The sequence below is a fragment of the Thamnophis elegans genome, chromosome 17 (genome assembly GCF_009769535.1).
Source record: "Thamnophis elegans isolate rThaEle1 chromosome 17, rThaEle1.pri, whole genome shotgun sequence".
NCBI lineage: Eukaryota > Metazoa > Chordata > Lepidosauria > Squamata > Colubridae > Thamnophis > Thamnophis elegans.
In genome coordinates, this window is record NC_045557.1 from 10,893,010 (window position 1) to 10,917,594 (window position 24,585).

The 24,585-nt window shown below is 46.7% G+C and overlaps 2 protein-coding genes across 2 annotated transcripts; one reads left to right on the forward strand and one right to left on the reverse strand.

The window, feature by feature from the left end:
- Nucleotides 1-700: 700 nt before the first annotated feature.
- Nucleotides 701-19,762, reverse strand: FRMD8 (FERM domain containing 8). Its single transcript, XM_032234192.1, has 11 exons — nt 19,709-19,762; nt 17,078-17,159; nt 15,940-16,107; nt 13,731-13,832; nt 11,734-11,792; nt 9,191-9,357; nt 6,856-7,077; nt 6,308-6,431; nt 5,005-5,148; nt 3,509-3,695; nt 701-1,950 (listed from the first exon to the last, which is right to left on the reverse strand). The coding sequence occupies exons 2-11, from the start codon at nt 17,157-17,159 to the stop codon at nt 1,832-1,834; spliced, it is 1,374 nt and encodes a 457-aa protein (XP_032090083.1). The 5' UTR covers nt 19,709-19,762; the 3' UTR covers nt 701-1,831.
- A 619-nt stretch (nt 19,763-20,381) lies between these two features.
- Nucleotides 20,382-24,383, forward strand: LOC116519975. The gene is made up of 2 exons (XM_032234098.1): nt 20,382-20,548; nt 22,497-24,383. The coding sequence occupies exon 2, from the start codon at nt 22,527-22,529 to the stop codon at nt 24,279-24,281; it is 1,755 nt and encodes a 584-aa protein (XP_032089989.1). The 5' UTR covers nt 20,382-20,548; nt 22,497-22,526; the 3' UTR covers nt 24,282-24,383.
- Nucleotides 24,384-24,585: the final 202 nt, after the last annotated feature.

A 24,585-nucleotide genomic window follows, 5' to 3' on the forward strand; every position in this document is an offset into this window, starting at 1 on the left:
TAAAAACTTCCAGGGATGGAAGCCCCTATAACTGTTCCAATGAATTGTCCTCACAACCCATGGACTTTGCTTCTCAGGTCGTAAAAGTGGATCACATGGCCCCAGGACACTGCAAACCCAAATAAAAGTGAGTCAGTTGTCAAGCATCCAAATGTAACTCACATAACGACGAGGATGCTGCAATGGGATAAGTCATTTTTTTCAGTACCATTGCAACTTTGAACAGTCGCTAAATGAACTTGTAAGTCGAGGACTACCTGCATAATTCATATATGCTGCACATTGTGGAAAACCAAAGTCTAGGTTTAGTATGGTAAGCATGTTATAGAAACTCAGCCATTTTCTGAAACACTTCACTGCTTGTAGAAATTTTGCTCATTATTTTATCATTCTAATTTTGGGTGGGATGGAGATATTGAGGTAAAGGCTCCCCTCATACATATGTGCTAGTCGTTCCTGACTCTAGGGGGCGGTGCTCATCTCCGTTTCAAAGCCAAAGAGCCAGCGCTGTCCGAAGACGTCTCCATGGTCATGTGGCTGGCATGACTCAATGCCGAAGGCCCACGGAACGCTGTTCCCTTCCCACCAAAGGTGGCGCCTACTTTTCATCTTGCATTTTTAACATGCTTTCGAATGGCTAGCTTGGCAGAAGCTGGGACAAGGAACAGGAGCTCACTCTGTTACGTGGCGCTAGGGATTCGAATCGCCAAATTGCCGACCTTTCTGATAGACCTCAGTGTCTTAGCCACCAAGCCCCTGCGTCCCTGTGGAGATATTACACACACGCATATTGGCTGTGTGATGCTTCCCCCCGCCCCAATTGTAACTTACTACATGTCCAAACACAGACATCCTATTTTGTTAATGTAGACCTATCCACTTCCCGTGACTGCAATGGAAGGTCACATCACACCATCAGCCTTTAAAACACCCTTTCTGCTAATCTGAGCAGCCAGAATTAATTGTGGCTTAGCCAAACATGAATTTAATTAGTGCCAGCACTCGGGGAAACTAATCAATTCAAAGGAATGTCACGCAGGTGTGTTTTTTTAATTCTTGTTTTTATTGCAACACCTCCCTAGGTAAAAGTCAACAGGTGGACAAACAAGAGCCTGAAATGGTGTTTGTTTTAAAGGGGGGGGGGTACTCTTTTTTCCAAACAGAAATTCAGAGGGGGATACAAACCAGCGATCACCCAGATGCATTTCTCTTGGTGTTGGACAAAAGAGAAGCCAGTAGCCCCCAAAACAGCGCAGAAATTTCCAGGCACAGAGGAAAGAGACCCTCCTCAAATATACAGTCCATTGCAAAAAAAAGAAAAGGGGTCATTTTATCATTCTGCCCCCCACACCACCTCAAAATGCCTCCCCTTCCCTCAAACAGAGTCTCATTCCAAAGGTTTGAGCTACAAACAACTCTGATTCACACACAAGATGGGGATTGTGAGATAATCTCCCCCCCCCCCCAATCATACAGAAGCAGGAAGAAATCAGCAATTGAGAATTACGACTCGTGCCCAAATGAGTTTGGAGGGGGGAAATGTAACCGTGGCACTTATGCAAGCAAGGAGAACGGATCTCTTACGGCAGCTCTGCTGTAATACTAGGAACAAACTCAAACATCTGGATTTAAGGTAGCTTGGTAGATTCTTGATGGCCCCAACCCTTGTAAGACTGAGCGCAGGAATGAAGTCAGACACTGTAAGGAAATCTACACGGGGAGTTGGAGGTAGAGCAGCAAGTACAACCTGGAGTCAAGGCTGCTGGCCTTTGAGTCAACTTGCCCCCAAAGTGATCTGGTCCCCTTTCTACCCCAGGAACAAAAATGGGGATCAGCCCTGTTCTAAGTTCTCAGCTGCCCGTACCGCTGAGTAGGAGGTAGGGGCATTCGACAGCTGGCGGCCAAAGAAGGATGTCGTACGACGAGGTTTCACCCGCTTGATCTCTTTCCCTGGAGCAAGGAAGAAGCAGAGACACATATAAGTAGAGATAAGAGCACGAAGCAATAGCACTTAAGACTTATATACCACTTCAGAATGTGTTGACAGCCTCTATAAGCGGTTTACATAGTCAGCACATCGCCCACAACAACCTGGGACCTCGGAAGGATGGAAGGCTGAGTCAACCTTGATTTGGTCAGAATCGAACTGCTGGCAGTAGGTAGAATTAGTCTGCAACACAGCACTCTCTAAGGGGTTTACAGAAGCAGCATATTGCCGCAACAACCTGGGCCCTCATTTTACTGACCTCAGAAGGATGAAAGGCTGATCCGGTCAGAATCGAACTGCTGGCAGTGGGCAGAATTAGTCTGCAATACTGCATTCTAACCACTATGACACCGTGGCAGGAATACCATAGCAGAACAATAAGCAATAGAACTTAAGACTTATATACCACTTCATGGTGATTTACAACCCTCTCTGTAAACAGTTTACAGAGTCAACCTCTTGCCCCCAACCATCTGGGTCCTCATTTTACCGACCTCGGAGGACGGCAGACTGAGCCAATCTTGAGCCAGTGAGAACTGAACTGCCGGCAGTCAGCAGAAGTAGCCTGCAATGCTGCATTCTAGGCACTGTGCCACCACGCCATATACCAACCCTACAACAATCAGTGTCTGGGTTCATACATCACAGCCTAACCAGGGTTTGTTGACCACATATCGGTTGGTGCGCAAAGCTGGGAACTATAATTTACAAATCCTATTGGCAGGAATCAGGCAATCGCCAAATAATTTTTTTTAGCCCCGTGAGCACACTGGGATTTTAGACAGCCTATTTACAAATTTGGTTTCCATTTTTTTTTAAATTCAGATTTAACAGAGTCGGAAGGGACCTTGTAGGTCATCTAGTCCAACCCCCCGCCCAAGCAGGAGACCCTACACCATTTCTGACAGGTCGCAGTCCAGTCTCTTCTTGAAAGCCTCCAGGGATGAAGCTCCGACAACCTCCGAAGGCAAATTCTGTTCCATGGGTTGATTGTTCTCACTGTCAGGAAATTTCTCCTTATTTCCAGGTTGAATCTCTCCTTGGTCAGTTTCCATCCATATTATTCCTTGTCTGGCCTTCAGGTGCTTTGGAAAATAGCTCGTCTCCTTCCTCCTCTCTGTGGCAGCCCCTCAACTATTGGAAGATGCTCTCCTGTCTCCCCTGGTCCTTCTCTTTCCTAGACTAGCCAGGCCCAGTTCCTGCAACCGTTCATCGTATGTTTTAGCCTCCAGTCCCCTCATCATCCTGGTTGCTCTTCTCTGCCCTCTTTCTAGAGTCTCAACCTCTTTTTCATAGTGTGGTGACCAAAACTGGATAAAGGATTCTAGGTGTGGCCTTACTAAGGCTTTATAGAGTGGTATTAGCACCTCCCTTGATCTTGATTTTATCCCTCTGTTAATGCAGCTTAGGATTTCATTGGCTTTTTTGGCTGCCGCCGCACACAACTGACTCCTATTGAGCTGGTTGTCCACTAAGACTGCAAGATCCCTCTCACAGCTACCCACAGTTTCCCCAGCTTACCTTCCTCAACGTAGTCTATGGTGGCTAAGCGCTGGATCCGGCTACAGAGCACACTGCTCTGTCGCTGAATTTTGGGCGGCTGCTGATCAGACGTGGGCACTGCGGCCGTGGCGGGCTCCGAATCCAGCCCCCTGGCAGATGTGTTCAGCTCAATACAATATTCGATTAAGCTACTCATCAGCTCGGCCTGTAAAGAGAGATGGCAGGTAGCCTTCAACTTACGACCACAATTGAGCCCAACATTTTATGTTGCCATGCGAGACATCAGTTAAGTGGGTTTTGCCCCACTTTGCAACTTTTGTCGCCAGAGTTGTTAAGCGAATCACTGCAAGCTGTTAAATTAGTCACCCGGCTGTTAAGTGAATCTGGCTTCCCCATTGACTTTGCGTGTTAGGAGGTCGCAAAAAAAGGGGATCACGTGACCCCCAAGACGCTGCTAACGTCATAAATACAAGTCGGCCTTCAAGCACCTAAATTTTGATCATGTGACCCCGGGAAGACTGCAACGGTCGTAAGCCCGAAAAATGGTCGTTAAATCACATTTTTCAGTGCCGCTGTAACTTGGAACGATCACTAAACGAACTGTTGTAAGTCAAGGACTGCCTGTATATTCTAGCACTCTGCTGGAGAACAGTGAAGAAAAGTGGAATGCCAGAAAGGAGAAAGGAAAAAGGATAGAGGCAGTCCTCAAATTGCGATGACAACTGAGCCCAGGAAATAGGTTTACCATATTTTTTGGAGTATAAGACGCTCCGAAGTATAAGATGCATCGGGTTTTTGGGGAGGAAAACAAGGGGGGAAAAAAGCTGCCTCTGCCTCCCAGCAATTTGCCTCCTTGCAACAAACAGTGCAGACGAGATACACTCTTTGTAGTGTTACATTTCAGACTATACTTGTACAGATGCTGTTAAAATTGATGTGGCTTTCTGGAAGTCCAGTTATTCTCTGCTATTTAAAAGAAGATGCAGGAGCACTGGGCCTCTCTTCAGATCGAGCATTTATTTTAAAAAGCTTCTTCATTTTGTTAAGCTGTCTAGAGCAATAATAAAGCAGTCTTTACAAAACAAGTCTTAATAATTTGAACATTCTATAGGCATTTGTAGTTCTTGACTTACCTCCTTGCAGCAAACAGCCTGATTAGCACAAGAAAAAAAAATCTGCCTCTGCCTCCCAGTTTCACTTTCAGTTTCAGCAGGGGCCCCCCTCTCACCAGCTGTTTCAGGCTGCCGGGATTGCTATGGCCTATTGCAGCCTCCGTAAGCCCCATTTCCCCCGTTTGCTGCAAGGAGGTAAATTGCTGGGAGGCAGAGGCCAAAAGGGGGGGGCAGTGGGTGGTGCTACATTCAGTGTATAAGGCGCACCCAAATTCTCACCCTTTTTAGGGGGGGGAAGGTGCATCTTATACTCTGAAAAATACGGTAATTGTAATGTAAATTACTATGGGAAACACAAACACACCCATTAAAGTTCAAATAGCTCCCCCAGCATACACATACTTGCTTAGAGTAAATCTTGAGCAACTTGTTCACTTGCTGGCCTTCATTTTCCCCATCGAATTCCAACCACAGGATAGGTTCCTCCTCGTTTGGAACTGTGTGATCCCACGATAACTGCTGGAACCTCAGGCCCAGCAGGACATACTACAGAAAAAGGCAGAAACGAGAGAAGGGCCTTTCATCAACTTTGTCCCATCTAGGATCTGAGCCTTGGTAGCCATCCAAATGTAAAAGAAAACCCTTCCAGGTAGTCCTCGACCTACGACCACTGTTGAGCCCAGAATTTCAGTTCTTGAGCGAGACATTTGTTTAGTGGTTGTCCTCTCCCCTCTTTGGAAGAGCTTTATTGTTCCCGCTCCTTAAGAAAGTTCAAAACATCCTTAAAAATCCATCTCATCCTGGGCACCCTTTTTTTTTTTCAATTATTACCATCTGGCAGCCGGTACAGGACAATAGAAACCAGGACAAATAGGTTGAAAAACGGCTTCTATCCCAGAGCTGAAGCTATGTTGAATTCTACGGTATAGTGCAATATTAAGGCAATATCAGGGGTTTTCATTTCAATTGTATAGAATGGGAAGAGGATGTGTTTGTGTTTTATTTTTACTGTTGTAATGTACACTGAAGAGAGCATTTAGTTTCGTTGCACGAGGTGCAACGACAATAAACTAACTAAAAAAATTTGGTTCTTAAGTGAGACATTTGTTCATTGAGTTTTGCCCCCGTTTTACGACCTCTCTTGCCACAGTTGTTAAGCAAATTACTGCAGTTGTTAAGTTAGTAGCAGGGTCATTAAGTGAATCGGGTTTCCTCACTGACTTGGCTTGTTTGAAGGTGGCAAAAGAGGACCACATGACCCCGGGGACCCAGCCACCATCATAAATATGAGTCGGTTGCCAAGCGTCTGAATTTCGATCATGGAGATGCCATAAGTGTGAAAAACGGTCCTCACTTTTCTCAGTGCTGTTGTAACATTGATCACTAAATGAACGGGTTGTAAGTCGAGGAGCCTCCTGTACTGAATAAGTGAGATCAACCCATGGAAGAGAAGTTGTCTTCAGAAGTTGTGGGAGTTTCATCCCTGGAGGCTTTCAAGAAGAGACTGGACTGCCATCTGTCAGAAATGGTGTAGGGTCTCCTGCTTGGAAGTGGGGTTGGACTAGATGACCTACAAGGCCCCTTCCAACTCTGTTAATCTAATCTAATAACAGGTCATCTCATCTACCTGGTAAGTCAAATCAATAAAAAGGGCGAAGACCCCCAAATGGCTCAGCCAACCCCCACACAGCCCTTCCCAGTTTACCTTCTCTTTGGTGTCCATGACATAGACGCCTTCCAGGCTAATGGCCACCGTCACGGCTTTGCGGCCAGCCCGATGTAGCAATCCCTGAACCGGCTTGTCTATTTCCCCAAAGAAGAAGGCACAGCTGCAGAGAGAGGGGAGGGGGAGAGAGAGAAAAAGAGAGGAGAGAGAGAAAGAAAGAAGAGAAAGAAAAAAAGGAGAGAAAGGGAGAGAAAGAGAAAGAAGGGAAAGAGGAAGAAAGAGAAAAGGAGAGGAAAGAGAGAAAGAAAGAGGAGGGAAAGAGAAAGGAAGAGAGATACAGGAGAAAGAGAAAGAGAAAAAGAGAAAGAGCGAGAGAAAGGGAGAGAAAACAAAAGGGACAGAGAAAGAAGGGAGAAAGAGAAAAAGAAATAGAGAAAGACGAAAGAGAAAGAAAGGAGAACGAGAGAAAGAGAGAGAGAGGAAAAAAGAGAGAGAGACGGACAAAAGAGCGTCAGTCGTGATCTGTGACTGACCCCTTGCCAAACTTCTCCTGGGCTTCCTGGTTCCACGCAGCCACCCAAACCTACCCGTAATAAGGAAGCTCGTGGCACTTTTGCAGGTAGGCGTGGTACAACCTGAGCAGAGTGGCGTGTTCTTCGCAAGCCCCAGCCTCTGGGACCTCGCGAAAGGCCCGCAGGAGACCCTGCTCACTGACGGGCGGATGGGAGCCGGTCCGTTTGCGAAGGCTGGCAAAGAGCTTGTGGCCTCGGTGGCAAAGGTGGGAGGGCAGGAAGCAATCCAGCTTCTCTCTAGGAAGGAAGGAAGGAAAAACCAAAATGAAAGAACAGAAGTTCCCCCTCGGCCAGCGGTTCCCAGTCCTTGCTCCCCCTCCCTGCTTTCAGAAGAGAACAGAATCGATAGAGGTAGTCCTCGGCTTACGACCACAGCTGAGCCCAACATGTCTGTTGTTTAGTCAGACAGTTGTTTAATGAATTTTGCCCCATTTTATGATCTTTCTTGCCTCCGTTGTTGAGTGAATCACTGCAGTTGTTAGCAACAGCACTTAGACTTATATCCCACTTCACGGTGCTTTCTAGCCCTCTCTAAGCGGTTTACAGAGTCAGCCTATTGTCCCCAACAATCTGGGACCTCATTTTACTGATCTGGGAAGGATGGATGGCTGAGTGAGCTGGTCAGGATCGAACTGCTGGCAATGGGCAGAATTACCCTGCAATCCTGCATTCCAACTACTGTGCAGGTAGGTAGATAGATAGGAAGGGAAGATAGCAATTGCACTTAGACTTATATACCACTTTACGGTGCTTTACAGCCATTTACAGAGTCAGCTTCTTGTCCCCAACGATCTGGGTCCTCGTTTTACCAACCTCGGAAGGACGGAAGGCTTAGTCAACCTTGAACCGATCAGGATTGAACTCCTGGCTGTGGGCAGAATTAGCCTACAATCCTGCATTCTGACCCAGAGGGAGGGAGGAAGGAAAGAAAGAGGAAGGGAAGGAAGGAAGGAAGGAAGGGGAATAGCAATACCGCTTAGTGTTATGAACCGCTTCACAGTGCTTTCCAGCCCTCTCTAAGGGGTTCACAGAGCCAGCGTCTTCGGCCCCCCCCCCAACAATCTGGGTCCTCGTTTTACCAACCTCAGAAGGATGGAAGGCTGAGTCAACCTTGAACCAGTCAGGATTGAACTCCTGGTTGTGGGCAGAATTAGCGTGCAATCCTGCATTCTAACCCGGAGGGAGGGAGGATGAAAAGAAAGAGGAAGGAAGGAAAGGACGGAAGGAAGGAAGGAAGGAAGGGCAATAGCAATACCGCTTAGACTTATGTACTGCTTCACAGTGCTTTCCAGCCCTCTCTAAAGGGTTTACAGAGCCAGCGTCTTCGCTCCCCCAACAATCTGGGTCCTCGTTTTACCAACCTCAGAAGGATGGAAGGCTGAGTCAACCTTGAACTGGTCAGGATTGAACTCCTGGCTGTGGGCAGAATTAGCGTGCAATCTTGCATTCTAACCCGGAGGGAGGGAGGATGGAAAGAAAGAGGAAGGAGGGAAGGAAGGAAGGAAGGAAGGGCAATAGCAATACCGCTTAGACTTATGTACCGCTTCACAGTGCTTTCCAGCCCTCTCTAAGGGGTTTACAGAGCCAGCGTCTTCGCTCCCCCAACAATCTGGGTCCTCGTTTTACCAACCTCGGAAGGACGGAAGGCTGAGTCAACCTTGAGGCTGGCGAGATTCAATCTGCCAAATTTCAGGCAGCTGGCAGGCAGCCCTGCAGTGCTGCATTCTAACCACTGCACCACCACAGCAACATGGTTGCTAAGTGAATCCAGCTTTCCTATTGACTTTGCTGGTCAGAAGGTTGCAAAAGGGGATCACGTGATCCCGGGACCCAGCAACTGTCATAAAGAGGAGTCAGTTGCTGAACATCTGGATTTTGATCACACGACCATGAGGATGCTGGAACGGCCCTAACTGTGGACAATGGTCCTAAGTCACTTTATCTAGTGCCACTGTAACTTTGAATGGTCACTAAATGAACTGTTGTAAGTCAAGGACTGCCTGAACATGTTTTTCACCATTATTTCTAACTCTTAAAGATTTCTGAAGGATCCATCTCATCCTGGGCACCTTTTTTTTTTTTTGAACTATTACCTTCTGGCAGCCGGTACAGGACAATAAGAACAAGGGCAAACAGGCTGAAAAAAGTAAAGTAAAAAAGTAAAAAGTAAAATAAAGTAAAAAGTAAAATAAAGTAAAATAAAAAATAAAGTAAAGTAAAAAATAAAGTAAAGTAAAAAGTAAAGTAAAGTGTAAAGTAAACTAAACTAAACTTAATTTTTCACCAGTCTGCTTCAAAGAAACTTTTATTGAGAAACACAGAATTGACTTGCCGTTTGGGTTCCACCTACTTCAGGAACGAAGCCGTGTGCTGCTCCGGGTTGTAGGGGCCTAAGTTGATTCGGCAAACCAGGGCTCCCAATGCGTCACAATCGGCCAGATCACCCGGAAACCTCCCTTCCAGGACGTTGTGCTTGGCCTCTTCGTACAAGAGCCGCAGAACGTCTTCATCCTGAATCTGGAGGGGGGGGAAATCAATACAGAACCTTAAAAGTTATCAGCTAGCAATAGCAATAGCAATAGCAATAGCAGTAGACTTATATACCGCTTCATAGGCCTTTCAGGCCTCTCTAAGCGGTTTACAGAGAGTCAGCATATTGCCCCCAACAATCTGGGTCCTCATTTTACCCACCTCGGAAGGATGGAAGGCTGAGTCAACCCTGAGCCGGTGAGATTTGAACCGCTGAACTGCTGATCTGCAGTGCTGCATTTAACCACTGCGCCACCTTGGCTCTTAGCAACATCACGCCAGGTGAACACAGGTAGTCCTCGACCTACAACAGTTCGTTTAGCGACTGTCCAAAGTTACAGTTCCGCCCCCTAGAGTCGGGAACAACTAGCACGTATGTGTGAGGGGAACTTTACCTTTTAAACGCAGGATGAATTGTGTTCAATCCAAAGTGAATGATATATCTACATATCCTTAATTTACGTGTTTAAGAGCCGAGGTGGCGCAGTGGTTAAATGCAGCACTGCAGGCTACTTCAGCTGACTGCAGTTCTGCAGTTCGGCGGTTCAAATCTCACCGGCTCAAAGGTTGACTCAGCCTTCCATCCTTCTGAGGTGGGTGAAATGAGGACCCAGACTGTGGGGGCGATATGCTGACTCTGTAAACCGCTTAGAGAGGGCTGAAAGCCCTATGAAGCGGTATATAAGTCTAACTGCTATTGCTATTGCTATTACGTATCCATTCATCCCTTTCCTGCATTCTTGTCATACAAAGAATCGTGAAATTTAGGTTTTTTAATGATTCCATAATGGCAAAAAGACAATCCAAAGTTATACAACCCTGAGTTTTATTTACCCTGTCACCCACACCCCTCTGCACCCCCAAAACAAACAAGGATTTGGGTAGAAAAATCCCCAATTTTTGGAATAACCAAAATCCCCATATCTCTTAGGTAAAGATAAAGATTCCCCTTGCAGATTTGTGCTAGTCGTTCCTGACTCTAGGGGGAGGTGCTCATATCAGTTTCAAAGCCGAAGAGCCAGCGTTGTCCAAAGACGTCTCCGTGGTCAGGTGGCCAGCATGACTCATCGCCAAAGGTGCACGGAGAGCTGTTGCCTTCCCACCAAAGGTGGTTCCTATTTTCCTACTTGCATTTTTTACCTGCTTCCGAACTGCTAGGTTGCAGAAGCTGGGACAAGTCACGGGAGCTCACTTCATTACGCGGCACTAGGGATTCGAACCTCTGAGCTGCCGATCTTTTCTGATCGACAAGCTCAGCATCTTAGCCACTGAGCCACCGCCTCCTTTAACCATACCATACCTGGTTTTTTAAAAAGACTTTTTTTTAAAAAAAATTAATCATTCATGTATTAACCGCAGCTAGAATTGTATTTGCACAACATTGGAAAAGTGTAGTGATCCCTACTGATGAGAAGGTGATAAGGAAAATATTAGCATGTGCAGAAATGAACAGATTAACATTAGCAATTAAGGAGAAAGAGCAAACTGCATATTATATGATTTGGGAAGTATTTTACCAATGGTTGGAGAAAAAAAAGAGTTTGGAAATGAAAGCTAAAAAATTAGACAATACACTGAGATAAAGATATAAAACTGTTAGTATGTGTATGATGAGAATAATGATCAACGTTGATATACTATTATTAGAAGACAGAAAAAAGAAAAATGGAGAGTTCTATAACGTTTAAATGCTCAATATATTATAATACTAAACTTAGAGAAATAATGTTAATGTGTGGCAAAAGAGGAACGATGTTGCACAGAGGTGTTTGTTCCCAGACGAGGCACTGCCTAAGGAAAGATGGAGTATTTATTTTTGCAATTGAAAGATAATAAAACTCTTTAAAATAAATAAAAGACTTCTAAGAGCAAAGAAAATGAAGCTCTATTCAGCAAGGATTAAAACGATATTTGGGTTTCTGAAATGAAGCATTGACATTTTCTGCTGTAAATGTCAACTCTCTGTGTTGACATTCCACACCTACCGTCTGCGGAGCCGGATCTCAGATTACAGTAGCTGGTTTGAGATGGGTGTATCTATTGGGTAACGTGATTTATGACACAGAGTGAGGGGAGGAAAGGAACAGGGGCGAAGTTCAGAAGCAGATAGACAAAGCAAAAGAAATGGCTGCGAATAAATCTTGCCTACTGAAGCTGTTAATAAATCACTGGGTTTTGTATTAAAACATTGGCTCAATTTTTATGAATCAGTTACGGCATCGTTAGGAAACTGTACAGTCGTTCGAACTGACAACTGCTCAACCTATGGGGTGTTGGTATATTGTAAGGGTTGGGGGGGGCACATCCTGCCCTAAACCCATAAATGGATTTTGTAAGGATCAGCCGGACTCGCTTTGAACTCACCTGCAGCTCCTTCCTTCTCAAAAAAAAGATATTTCTGCGGAATTGAAGTGAGGGTTCGTCTACGAGAAAGTCGGGGAGAAAAAAAATGGGACAGGCTGTGATTTAAAGCCACTGCAGCATCCCCATGGTCATGTGATCAAAACTTAGACCCTTGGCAACTGACCGGTATTTATGACAGTTGTCGTGTCTTGGCAAGGGTGTGTGTGTGTGTGTCATGTGATCTTCGGACAAGCGAGGGCCCCAGAAACTTTGTTGTTGTAAGTCAAGGACTATCTGTAAATATGCTCCATAAACCTCCAACCGTATCAGCCACAGGTAATCCTTGACTTAACTGTGCAACCATTCATTTTGTGACAGTGTGACGTTCCAATGTCCCTGGAAAATGGATCCGTGACCGCTTTCCGCACTTACAACCGTTGCCGCATCCCCAGGGTCAGAATTAGGATGCTTGGCAATTGACTCATATTTATGACTGTTCCAGTGTCCTGGGATCCCCTTATGGATAGATGGATGGATAAATGGACAGAAGGATGGGGAGTGGGTGGGTGGGATGGATGGATGGACAGATGGATGGACAGACGGATGGACGGATGGTGAGTGGGTACACAGTTACCAAAAAATAGATCTGTGCATGCGTAGAACATAAAAAAGGGGAAGAAAAACATGTTGTGCTGACCGGAGGACCGGTTCGGAGGCGTGGTAGGCCTGGATCACTCCAGTTCTGGCGACCCAGGCCAGAAAACCACCATCAGTTCGGCTGAATCGGTCCAAACCGGTAGGAACCCCGCTCTGAAGAGAGCAAGGAAGGAAAAATAAGGAAAGAAGGGAAGGAAGAAGAAAGGAGAAGAAAGAAGAAAGGAGAGCAAGGAAGGAAAAATAAGGAAGGAAGGAAGGAAGGAAGGAGAGATAAGTTGGAAGGAAGAGAAGGAAGGGAGGGAGGAAAGAAGGAAGGAAGGAAGGAAGGAAGAAAATACATGTTAGAAGGAAGGGAAGGAGGAAGGAAGGGAGGAAAGAAGGAAGGAAGGAGGGATAGGTTGGAAGGAATGAGTGATAGGGTGGAAGGAAGAAAAAGAAGGAAGAGAGGAAAGAAGGAAGGAAGAAGAGATAGGTTGGAAGGAAAAGAAGGGAGAGAGGAAAGAAGGAAGGAAGAAGAGATAGGTTGGAAGGAAGGAAAAGAAGGAAGGGAGGGAGGAAAGAAGGAAGGAAAGAAGGAGATATAGGTTAGAAGGAAGGAAAAGAAGGAAGGGAGGGAGGAAGGAAGGAAGGAGATATAGGTTGGAAGGAAGGAAAAGAAGGAAGGGAGGGAGGAAAGAAGGAAGGAAGGAAGGAAGGAGAGGTAGGTTGGAAGGAAGGGAAGGAGGAAGGAATGAGAGAGATTGGAAGAAATGAGAGATAGGTTGGAAGGAAGGGAAGGAGGAAGGAAGGAGAGATAGATTGGAAGGAATGAGAGATAGGGTGGAAGGAAGGGAAGGTGGAAGGAAGGAAGGAAGGAAGGAAGGAAGGAAGGAAGGAAGGAAGGAAGGAAGGAAGGAAGGAAGGAAGGAAGGAGAGATAGGTTGGAAGGAAGGGAAGGAGGAAGGAAGGAGAGATAGATTGGAAGGAATGAGAGATAGGGTGGAAGGAAGGAAAGGTGGAAGGAAGAAAGGAAGGAAGGGACGGAAGGAGAGATAGGTTGGAAGGAAGGAAAAGAAGGAAGGGAGGGAGGAAAGGAGGAAGGAAGGAGGGAAGGGAGGGAGGGTCTGAGGAAAATCTTGCCTTAGCACTTGACCACCACAGGTGCCCCCGACATGGGTGATATTGAACTCCCGGCCACGCCCCTCCCACCTCCCGAGGTCAAACACAACCCTGAGGCGGCCCTCAATGAAATCGCGCCCGAGCCCCCTGCTCTGGGCTTGTAGGTGCAGAGCGGCGCGAAAGCTCTCTGTCTTTTTCCAAAGAAGGATTAGAGCCGGGCCTTCTGCACGCATCACTTTTGCCCAGGGAGACCCCGCAAGTACCTTCCACGATCTCATCCACGGGGCAGCTGGTGAACCGTAAGAGCAGCTCCTGCCACTGCCGGCAGATCTTGTACGGTTGGTGTTTGGGTTTCAGCTGAACCCCTGCAACACAGAAAGAGAGGAGGGGGCTTATAACCACGCCCTTCCATTGGCCCCCCAAACCAGTTTGCAGCGCACAAGGAATCCTGGGGGACGATCATCGCTGAAACGTGAGCCAGCCGTGTGCGGCAGCAGCAGCCCCAAAAGCTCTTGCAATCCTTGGTTGTATAAACAGAGCCGAGGTGGCGCAGTGGTTAGAGTGCAGTACTGCAGCCACTTCAGCTGACTGCTATCTGCAGTTCGGCGGTTCAAATCTCACCGGCTCAAGGTTGACTCAGCCTTCCATCCTTCCAAGGTGGGTGAAATGAGGACCCAGACTGTGGGGGCAAGTTGCTGACTCTGTAAACCGCTTAGAGAGGGCTGAAAGCCCTATGAAGCGGTATATAAATCTAACTGCTATTGCTATTGCTATAAACAAAGGCACAGCATCAAGGTCACATGAAGTATGAGTAGTGCTTCATAAAGCCTTAGTAAGGCTTCCACACCTGGAATTCTGCATCCAATTTTGGTCACTGTTCTGACCCAGGCTTCCCCAAAAAGCAGGAGGCAGAGTCAAAACCCCGTTTATTAAAGGAATGGGAATTCCTCTCATTCCCATTCAGCCAAGGCCTGGCAAACAGTCTTTCAAAGGCGTATTTATGACCACAGACCTTATCTAGCTTGGAAAGCTGCCATGTCAATATTTTCCCAAATGAGGTGCTGTGCAAGGAAAGACTCTGGGCACAGAGTCTCTGAGATTCACTGACAGATCTTCACACTCCTGAAAGGAATCTAACGACCAAACGAAGGAATTGTATCCTGCAAAAGCCCACTCCCCTTTCGCTCCTCTTTTATGTCCTATGGGAGGGGCCAATCACTGTCCACCTATGGCCTTACTCCCAAGTCAACCCTGATTTCTGAGTTGTTCTTTTCTTCTGGCAGCTCTGCGCATGCGCACACTGGGAACAGGCTTCAGCTGTTCTTCTGCTTCACTGCTGTCTAACTCTGAAGGCAGCTGATCACTGGCATACGGCCCTGGCCCCCTCTCTGCCTCCGACAGAGAGCCCTTGTCCGAGCCTTCCCCAGACTCCAGGACTGGCCCAAGTTCCTCCCCAACCCTCCTCACTGTCCGAATCTACTGCCAGCTCTGCTGCTCACTGGCGGGCCACAACAGTCACCACATTATTAAAAAAAAATGAGACTTTGGAAAAAGCAACAGACTAATTATGCTCAATTTTATTTTGAGCATAGTGCAGAGAAGAGCAACAAAGAGGATTAGGGGACTGGAGGCTAAAACATACGAAGAACTGAAGGCTGCAGGATTTGGGTCTGGCTAGTCTAGAGAAAAGGAGGACTAGCGGGGGACATGATAACACTATTCCAGTATTTGAGGGGCTGCCATAAAGAAGAGGTTGGGGAGGGGGGGGTTTCAACCTATTCTCCAAAGCACGAGAAGGCAAGGCAAGAAATTGGATGGAAACTAACCAAGGAGAGAAGCCACCTGGAATTAAGGAGAGACTTCCTAACAGTGAGGACAATTAACCAGTGCAGTGTTTCTCAACCTTGGTGACTTGAAGTCCCGTGGACTTCAACTCCCAGAATCCCCCAGCCAGCAGAGCTGGCTGGGGGAATTCTGGGAGTTGAAGTCCACGGGACTTTAAGTCACCAAGGTTGAGAAACACTGAACCAGTGGAACCGCTTGCCACCAGAAGTTGTGGGCTCTCCATTTAGACACCGAGTGCCCAAACTGAAAGGTGCACTCGCGCACGAGCGTTCACAGGCACGCAAGGATATACGCACTTGCACAGACATGCGTGAACACACGCATGCACACATGCGCACCAGAGACACGAGGCCGCTTGGCCTCCCAACACCGGCAGCGCGACAAGAGGTCCGATTCTTTTTCTTTCGTGACCTTCTGTTTCATCGTTTGCAGGGATACAGAAGCTCACGAAAGAAACGCCACGCAGATCTGACTTGGGTCTCCTGCTTGGCCGGGGGGTTGGACTAGATGACCTCCAAGGCGAGCACACACCACAAAGCCATCTCAACCAGCAAGGCTGCTGAAGCTCCGCTGAGGGTGAAGCTCCGGGAAGGGAGGGGCAGGGGGTGGTCTTCGTAGTCTTCTTACCAAGGAAGGGGGAGACGAGCCACAAGGAAAAGATCTCTTGGGCGCTTTCGGGCAGCTTCAGCACATCCAGGACCATGCGCTGCAACTCGTGAGCTGTGACGGAGGGCAGGTTGTCCATCGTCAGGCGCACCACAGTGTCATCCACCAGGTAAACCAGGACGTCCTGGGCTAAAGTGGAGAGAAAGGAAGAGTGAAAAAAGGACAGTTGCTGCGGTGTTCACACAGCATGACAACCCGATTTAATTTCCTAATTTTCACACAATTCCTTCAACAACAACAGAACAACAAATCCATCTATCACTAAAAATGAACCACTCTTTGAAGTGTTGGACTAGAAGACCTCCAAGGTCCCTTCCAACTCTGTTATTCTATTCTATTCTATTCTATTCATTCTAATTCTATTCTATTCATTCTAATTCTATTCTGAATCCCATTCCAATTCCATTCCTATTCTATTTTAATTCTAGTCTCTATTTTCTTTTCTATTCTATTCTGAATTTTCTTATTCTATTCTATTCTATTCATTCTAATTCCAATTCTATTCTGAATCCCATTCCATTCCAATTCCAGTTCCAATTCTTTTCTATTCTATTCTGAATTTTCTTATTCTATTCCATTCTATTAATTTTAATTCTAACTCTATTCTATTCTGAATTCAATTCCATTCCAATCCCATTCCAATTCCAGTTCCAATTCTATTCTATTCTGAATGTTCTTATTCTATTCTATTCATTCTAATCACAATTCTATTCTATTCTGAATCCCAGTTCCAATTCTATTTTATTCTATTCTGTTCTGAATTTTCTTATTCTATTCTATTCATTCTAATTACAACTGCTGGCATGTTTCCTCTTCACACTGGGTAGACTGGACCGAAGCAACGCAGGTAGCCCGGGACGGCCCTTGGGCCGCATCCAACCACATCACGGGCCGCAGCCGGCACGCAGGCCTAGACATTGGATTTTGAATATAGATCTTTTTTTAACACGCTTTGTGTTTTATTAATCTAAGTCAAATGGTAACATATATTGCTCATCCATGTATGAATATGCCATATAATAAGTGCATTTAGGAACATGTTCATTTTTACTCATACATCCTTTGGGGGGGAGCTGGGGGGCATTTTCTTTTCACTCACCGCGAGGACCGGTGGAAGAGACGCTACTCCTCTGAGAGCCTTGGTCCCCAATGTGGGGGACCATAAGTTTGTCCGCCTCCATCTGTAACCCAAAAGAAAAGAAAAAAAATATTGACCACAATGAAAATAAAATGGTGATAGGAACAATTAATATGATTGTAAGTGTTAGTACAACTGTTATTACACTATTGCAAGAAGTGAAAACCGATAGGAAGGCAATGGAGAATGGGAGAACTACAAAGGCTAAACATGAATGCTGATACAGGAGGCTCACTCCAATACAATACAACAGTAGAGTTGGAAGGGACCTTGGAGGTCTTCTAGTCCAACCCCCTGCCTAGGCAGGAAACCCTATACCGTTACAGACAAATGGTTATCCAACATCTTCTTAAAGACTTCCAGTGTTGGGGCATTCACAACTTCTGGAGGCAACTTCTGTTCTGCTGATTAATTGTTCTCCCTGTCAGGAAATTTGTCCTCAGTTCTAAGTTGCTTCCCTCCTTGATTAGTTTCCATCCATTGTTTCTTGTCCTGCCTTCAGATGCTTTGGAGAATAGCTCGACTCCCTCTTCTTTGGGGCAGCCCATGAGATATTGGAAGACTGCTATCACATCTCCCCTAGTCCTTCTTTTAATTAAACTAGACATCCCCAGTTCCTGCAACCGTTCTTCATATGTTTTAGTCTCCAGTCCCCTAATCCTCTTGGTTGCTCTTCTCTGCACTCTTTCTAGAGTCTCCACATCTTTTCTACATCATGGCGACCAAAACTGAATGCAGTATTCCAAGTGTGGCCTTACCAAGGCCTTATAAAGCGGTATCAACACTTGACGTGATTTTGATTCTATCCCTCTGTTGATGCAGCCTAGAACTGTGTTGGCTTTTTTGGCAGAGGCTGCATAGCTATTTTATATTGTTATGTTTGTCTTGTTTTTTTCATGTTTGTGTGTTTCTGTTTTTAAAAGATAAAATGTTCAATAAAAACTGTTTTTTTAAATGAAAACTGTAAAAAAAATTAAAGATAAGAAAAAGAAACTGCATGCTTGAGAACAAAATTAAACACATGCACGTATTCGTTTCTAAGCCCAGCCAAGGGCAGAAGGTTTTGTGCCACGCTCAAATGGGTATTAACAGAACATGACTTAACAGGACATTGTGGTGTGAAAACCTATGCCACCTGATACAACAAGGGCTGCATTGCCCACAATTCCAACTCTAGATAGTTCTTGACTTGGAACAGTTCATTCAGTGACCAAAGTTATCACAGGATTGAAAAAAAGCGAGTTATGACCATTTTTCACACCTAGGACTGTGGAAGCATTCCCCCGAGATTTGGACTCCTATTTATGACGGTCAGAGTGTCCCGGGGTCATGTGATCCCTTTTTGCGACCAAACTCCACAAGGGAAGCCAGGTTCACTTAACAACCACGGTCCTCACTTATCAACCACAGTGATTCCGTTAACAACGGTGGCCAGAAAGGCGGTAAAATTGGGGCCAGACTCACTTAACGACCGTCTCGCTTAGCCACAGAAATGTTGGCCTCCGTTGTGGTCGTAAGTTGAGGGCTACCTGTATTAACAGCAAGGGAATACCCATGATGCAGCAAGACTAAGTGGGGGCTGTAAGGCAAGGCAAACTAATTAAGGAATCAAGGAAAGTATTTCCCACATATATTGGGATCAAATAAAAATGTTGAATGGCAATAAAGGTTTCATCCTAAGAAAAGGGGAGAATGAAACCAGATGGAAGAAAAACCCTACTAGCACTGATGGTGTTGCATAGCTGGGTCATGAAATGTCTGCCAGAAAACCACCAAACTCAGAGGTCACCAAGGACGCCTCCTCCTCCTCCTCCTCTCCTTTTTCCTCTCCACAAACCTCACTCCCTTCTAGCTCTGATCATCCTCTTCTTCTTCTCCTTTCTTCTCCTCCTTCTTCAACTTCCCTATCTAGCAGCCTTCTTTTTCTTCCTTTTTCTTCCTCCTCCTCTCTACAAATCCCACTCCCTTCTAGCTCTGATCATCCTCTTCTTCTTCTCCTCCTTCTTCAACTTCCCTATCTAGCCGTCCTCTTCTTCTCCTTATCCTTCTCCTCCTCCTCCTCCTTCTTCCTCCCTTCAACTTCCCTATCTAGCTGCTTCTTCTTCTTCTTCTTCTTCTTCTTTCTTCCTCTTCTTCTCTTCCTCCTCCTCTCCACAAACCCCACTCCCTTCTAGCCCTGATTATCATCTTCTTCTCCTCCTCCTTTCTTCTTCTTCTCCTTCTTCAACTTCCCTATCTAGCTGCCTTCTCTTCTTCTTCTTCCTCCTCCTCCTCCCTCTCCTCCTCCTTCTCCTTCTTCCTCCCTTCAACCTCCCTATCTAGCTGCTGCTTCTTCTCCTTCTTCTTTTTTCTTCTTCTTCCTCCTCCTCCTCCTTCCTCCTCCTCCACAAACCCCACTCCCTTCTAGTCCCGATCATCATTTTCTTCTCCTCCTCCTCCTCTCCACAAACCCCACTGTCTTCTACCCTTGATCTTTTTTTCCTCCTCTTCCTCCTCCCTTCTAGCCCTGATGATGTTCCCTAGTTAGGTCATGAAACGCCTGCAAGAAAACCACCAAAGACCCCCCAGGAACAAAAGCCAAACTTTTCCTACCTCCTCCGCGCTTCCTTCTTAGCTTTTTTTGAAGTTATCCATGGGCACCTCCCTACCCAACGTGACGTCACCCTTTTCCCGGTTAAATCATTGGCTGCGCTCCTTGCTCTCCTCCCCCCCTTCTCCTCCGCCCAATGACGACATTTTGGGCGGGACTTAGGGAGGAAGAGCCGTGCAGAAACAGGAAGTTTTACTTCTACAGGGAACTTGGAAGACTTTGTGGACTTCAACTCCCAGAATCCCTCAGCCTCGCTGGAGACCGGGTTCCTATGGCAACCTGCTGGCTGAGGAATTCTGGGAGTTGAAGTCCACAAGTCTTAAAGCGGCTACGGTTGGAGACCCTTTAACATCTACCCTTTAGTTATGATTTATCTTTATTTGTTATATTGAAGAACTGCCCACCTCCCCTCCCCGGCGACCTGAGAATCAACGCGTTGGTTTGCTCTGCCCCTCAACGGAACTATATTGACGTCATCCATTCAGCGCAAAAACTAGGAGCCGATGCCGGTCAGCGCGCATGCGCTGGTCCGGGCCCTCCCTCCTTGCATTCATGCAGCTTCCGGGGCGGGGATTTGGAAAAGCCGCTCGGCGACTGTACAAGTCGTTGGACTTCAACTCCCAGAATTCCTCGGCCAGCAGGTGGCCATAGGGAGCCCCGTCACCAACAAGGCTGAGGGATTCTGGGAGCTGAAGTCCAACAAACCGTAAAGTCGCCCAGGTTGGAGACCCAAAAGGGGAAAAAAGATGCTCTCGTAGACGGCGCGTTGCCAGTGAGCGGCTGAGCTGCCCGCCTTTCCTCTGGGCTTTTGCAGGTTCCCGGGAGGATCGGTGTCCTAAAAGGTACGTTGAGCTCGTTTCATGAGCCCACGCTTGCCCGGACTGGCCTGCATTCCCACAACACGTGAAACCCAGTGTCTGAATTGCCCCTTTTTCTGCAGGGGGAATCCACCAGGTAAAGCTCCGCTGTCACTTGGTGACCCCATCCGGGCTTATGCAAACAGACCTCCAAGAAACAGAGATAAAGGCTCCTTTTTTTGTTTTTAAACTAGCCTTGTATTCAATCCGCCAAGCTGGGTTCATCAAACAACCTGAACCATAAACTAAGCAGGGGTGTCCAGGGAATTCTGGGAGTTGAAGTCCACAAGTTAAAGTTCCCACGTTTGGACACCATTGAACTAAGCAAAAGCTTTTTTGGGTGACCTCAATTGTGCAGAGCCAAAGAGGGAGGGAGGGAGAGAGAGAGAGGGAGAGAGAATGAATGAATGAATGAATGAATGAATGAATGGGCTTTCAGAATATGACTATTTATTTATTATTGGATGGTTTGCAACCAAGGTTAAAAGGAGCAAACTTTTGAGAATGCATGTGCTAGTTCTTACCGTCTTCTTCATTTAACATTCTCATAATTATCCCTGGCATCGAGGTAGCGTCTGGGCAACTGAATGAAGCTAGCAGAGTGTTTTAATGGCCGGATGCCTTTCCTGTCGCCAATGCGGAGTTCTGTTCAGCAGATACATCCTCAGTGTGCCCAGAGAGAGAAATACCTGCCTCTCCCTAGGATTGAACTCACAGTTTAGTTTAGGTTAGTTTATTGTCATTGCACCTCGTACAATGAACTCTTCAGTGTACAGTAAAACTATAAAAATAAAACACAATCACACCCCCTTCACATTCTACACAATTGAATTAAAAACCCCTGAAATTGCATTAATATAACACTGTACAGTAGAATTCAATATAGTTACTGGGATAGAAGCTGTTGATTTGCTGTTGTTTTTATTGTCCTGTACCAACAGCCGGAGGGTAATAGTTCGAAAAAAGGGTGTGCAGGATGAGATGGATCTTTAAGGATGTTTTGAACTTTCTCAAGGCAGCAGGAGCTATAAACCTCTCCCAAGGAGGGGAGAGCACAACCAGTGATCCTCTGGGCCATGACGGTGTCCCTCCAGAGCACTGTCCTCTATCTGCCACTGTGCAATTGGCAAACCAGACACAGGGGCAGCAAGTTAAAATACTCTATGATGCAGTGGTAGAAGGTCTACCTCCTGATTGTGAGACGAGAGCTCCCCCTGTAGGCTCACTCCTTGTGCCCATCCTTATAGTGAAATGTATTGTACAGGTAATCCTCAACAATTGTGGATGCTCCATCACTGGAGGTTTTTAAAGATAAGACTGGATAATCAGGTGGGCGGTTGGATTAGAAGACCCCTGTGGTCACTTCAAGCCCAATGATTCTGTTAGGAATATAATCTAACGGTTGGGTTGGCAATATATAAATCATGTAACAATGCTATACCTGTTTCTTTAAATCATACTGTAAAATGTGATTGGTTGCTGTTTTTCCTCAATCGGCCATAAGAGGGAGCCAGAATGACTGTTAGCTCTCTGTTTGTTAGATGCTGATCTGATCTGAGTGTTTTGGAAGCTGGCTGTTAGAAAGTGCCGTGAGCTATTGTAAGTTTTGCAACTGCTAGCTTTGAGTACTGAACTGATTGTATGATACTGGACTATGTTATTTGGATTATCCCTTAACTGAAAGACATTGATGACTGACTGTCTTATCTGTGTATGACTTGGATGTTTGATGGACTCTGATGCCTCTATTTCCACGAAAGTAAAAGCCTATTTAAACTGCAGTGTCTCTGTATGCTGGTATGTGTGTTCTCCAACACAACTCTCACAACGCTTCTCTGAACGCACTTGCTCTCCCAACGGGGAGCTTACCTAACAGATTCAATATTGCGTTCCTTCCAAGCTTGAACCTGTCTCTGCGCTTTGTTTCCTGCAGGATTCCAAGGCGCATCCCGAAGATAAAACCATGTCCAAAAGAAAATGCCTCTTTACGGAGAAAACCAGGCGCAATTATCCCGATTTCCGCAAAGGTAGAGATGACTATGAAGCGGAGTGTTTGGTCTGCAAACCTGGCACCTTTGTGTCCGTCGCACACAAAGGTCCCGGGGACCTGGAGTATCACATGTCCTCCGACAAACACAAGAAAGCACTCAAAGCATACAAGCGCAACAAAGCCATACGGCGGGACAATTGGTGTGCCAAAACAGACTTCTTTGTGGATCCGGACAGCGAAACGGAGGAGGCCGTCACTGCAAGCGACAGCAAGTTAGCATTCCGCGCTGTCATGAATCATGACGCTGACAAATCAGTGGGTGACAATTCGGACTTGCTGAGAAAGTTGTTTTCGGAGGCAGAGCTAGCTCAAAAATTTCCCAATGTCCAAAGCAAAAGAGAAGGGATTCAACATTGCATGCTTGCCCAACGTCCAGTGAGCCTTGACCTGAAGGCCCTGGAGGAACATGGCATCCCTTTCTGCGGGGTGGCTATAGATGACAGCAGCCACAGGGCCCTGAAAATGGTCCCGGTACTCATCCAATATTACGACTACAGGAACGGTGGCTTGAAGACCAAACTCCTGGAACTCCAGGAAAGTCCCACTGAGATGGATCTTTCAGACTCTCTGGTCAAAGCTCTTAAGAAACACAGGTTGCTTCAGAAGTGTGTGGCGTTCGCGGGGGACAACTGCAACACCATGTTTGGTGACATTGGGCAAGAGGAGGAGGCGAGGGCCGTGTTCACCAGGCTGAAGAAATCCCTCCAGAGAGAGACGTTGATCGGGGTGCACTGCCCTGCCCACGTTTTGCACAACTGCATCCACCACGGAGCAGACGCCCTCGAGGTGGACGTTGAGAACATCATCCTCAAGATCTACCAGTACTTCCACATCTATGCGGTGCGGACGGAGCCCCTGCAAGAATACTGTGACTTTGTGGAGGTGGAATACAAGCAGCTGCTCTCCCACGTCAGGACCCGCTGGCTCTCCTTGTTCCCGGGCATCACGAAGCTGCTCCAGATGCATTCGGCCCTGAAGTCCTTCTTCTTGGGCCAGAGCAACCCGCCCGCCGTGCTCAAGAGCTTCTTTGAGCACGAGTTCGGGGAGCTCTACCTTTGGCACATGCACTCGCTGATGAACGCCTTCCATTTGCACATTGAGGAGATGGAGCGGGAAAATAACTCCCTGGTGGAGGTGATGAAGACGCTGGACTCTGTGCACACCATCCTGCTTGACCGTCGAGCCCAGAACTTCATGTCCCTGACGGTGAAGGGGATGCTTGCCGACAAGCGCAAGGAGGGCCTGGAGGCCGGATGTGATGCCTTCTCCGAGGCCGTGCGTCGCCTCTACAGTCACTGCATCGACTACCTGGAGATGTGGATGGCATCTCTGCAAGAGTTTTCCTGCTTCACCTGGATGGCCCTGAGTGACACACCCAGCTGGGGTGACGTGGAAGCGTGCATATCGTACTTGCGTGTAAAGGGTCTGGGAATTGACAGTAGGAAGTGCTTCATCCAGTTCAACAACCTGAAACAATTTGTGGACGCTTCCAGAGACGACGAAGAGTTCCAGCATCTGCTTTCCCACGAGAAATGGACCAAGTATTTTCTGAATGTCAACGGCGTCGAATGCTACTCAGAACTGTTAAAAATTGTGCAGGTTTTTTTTTCAATTCCCTCCTGCAGTCTAAATACTGAGCACTTCTTCTGCCAGATGGAACTCCCGTAGACAACGGTGCCAATTTCTGTCCCTAAAAGTAAATTTGGTTCCACCACAAAACCGCAGTCGACTAAAGCGCGCTCGATGAAACTGCGTACCTGATGTCATCACAGCGCGACGAAAAAAGCACGCTGTGAGCACTAAAGCTAAAATTAACCCCTAAACCTAACCCTTAACCTAAACCTAACCCTAAACCTAACCCTAACCCTTAACCTAAACCTAACCCTAAACCTAACCCTTAACCTAACGTTAAACCTAACGCTAACCCTTAACCTAACCCTAACGCTTAACCTAACCCTAAACCTAACCCTAA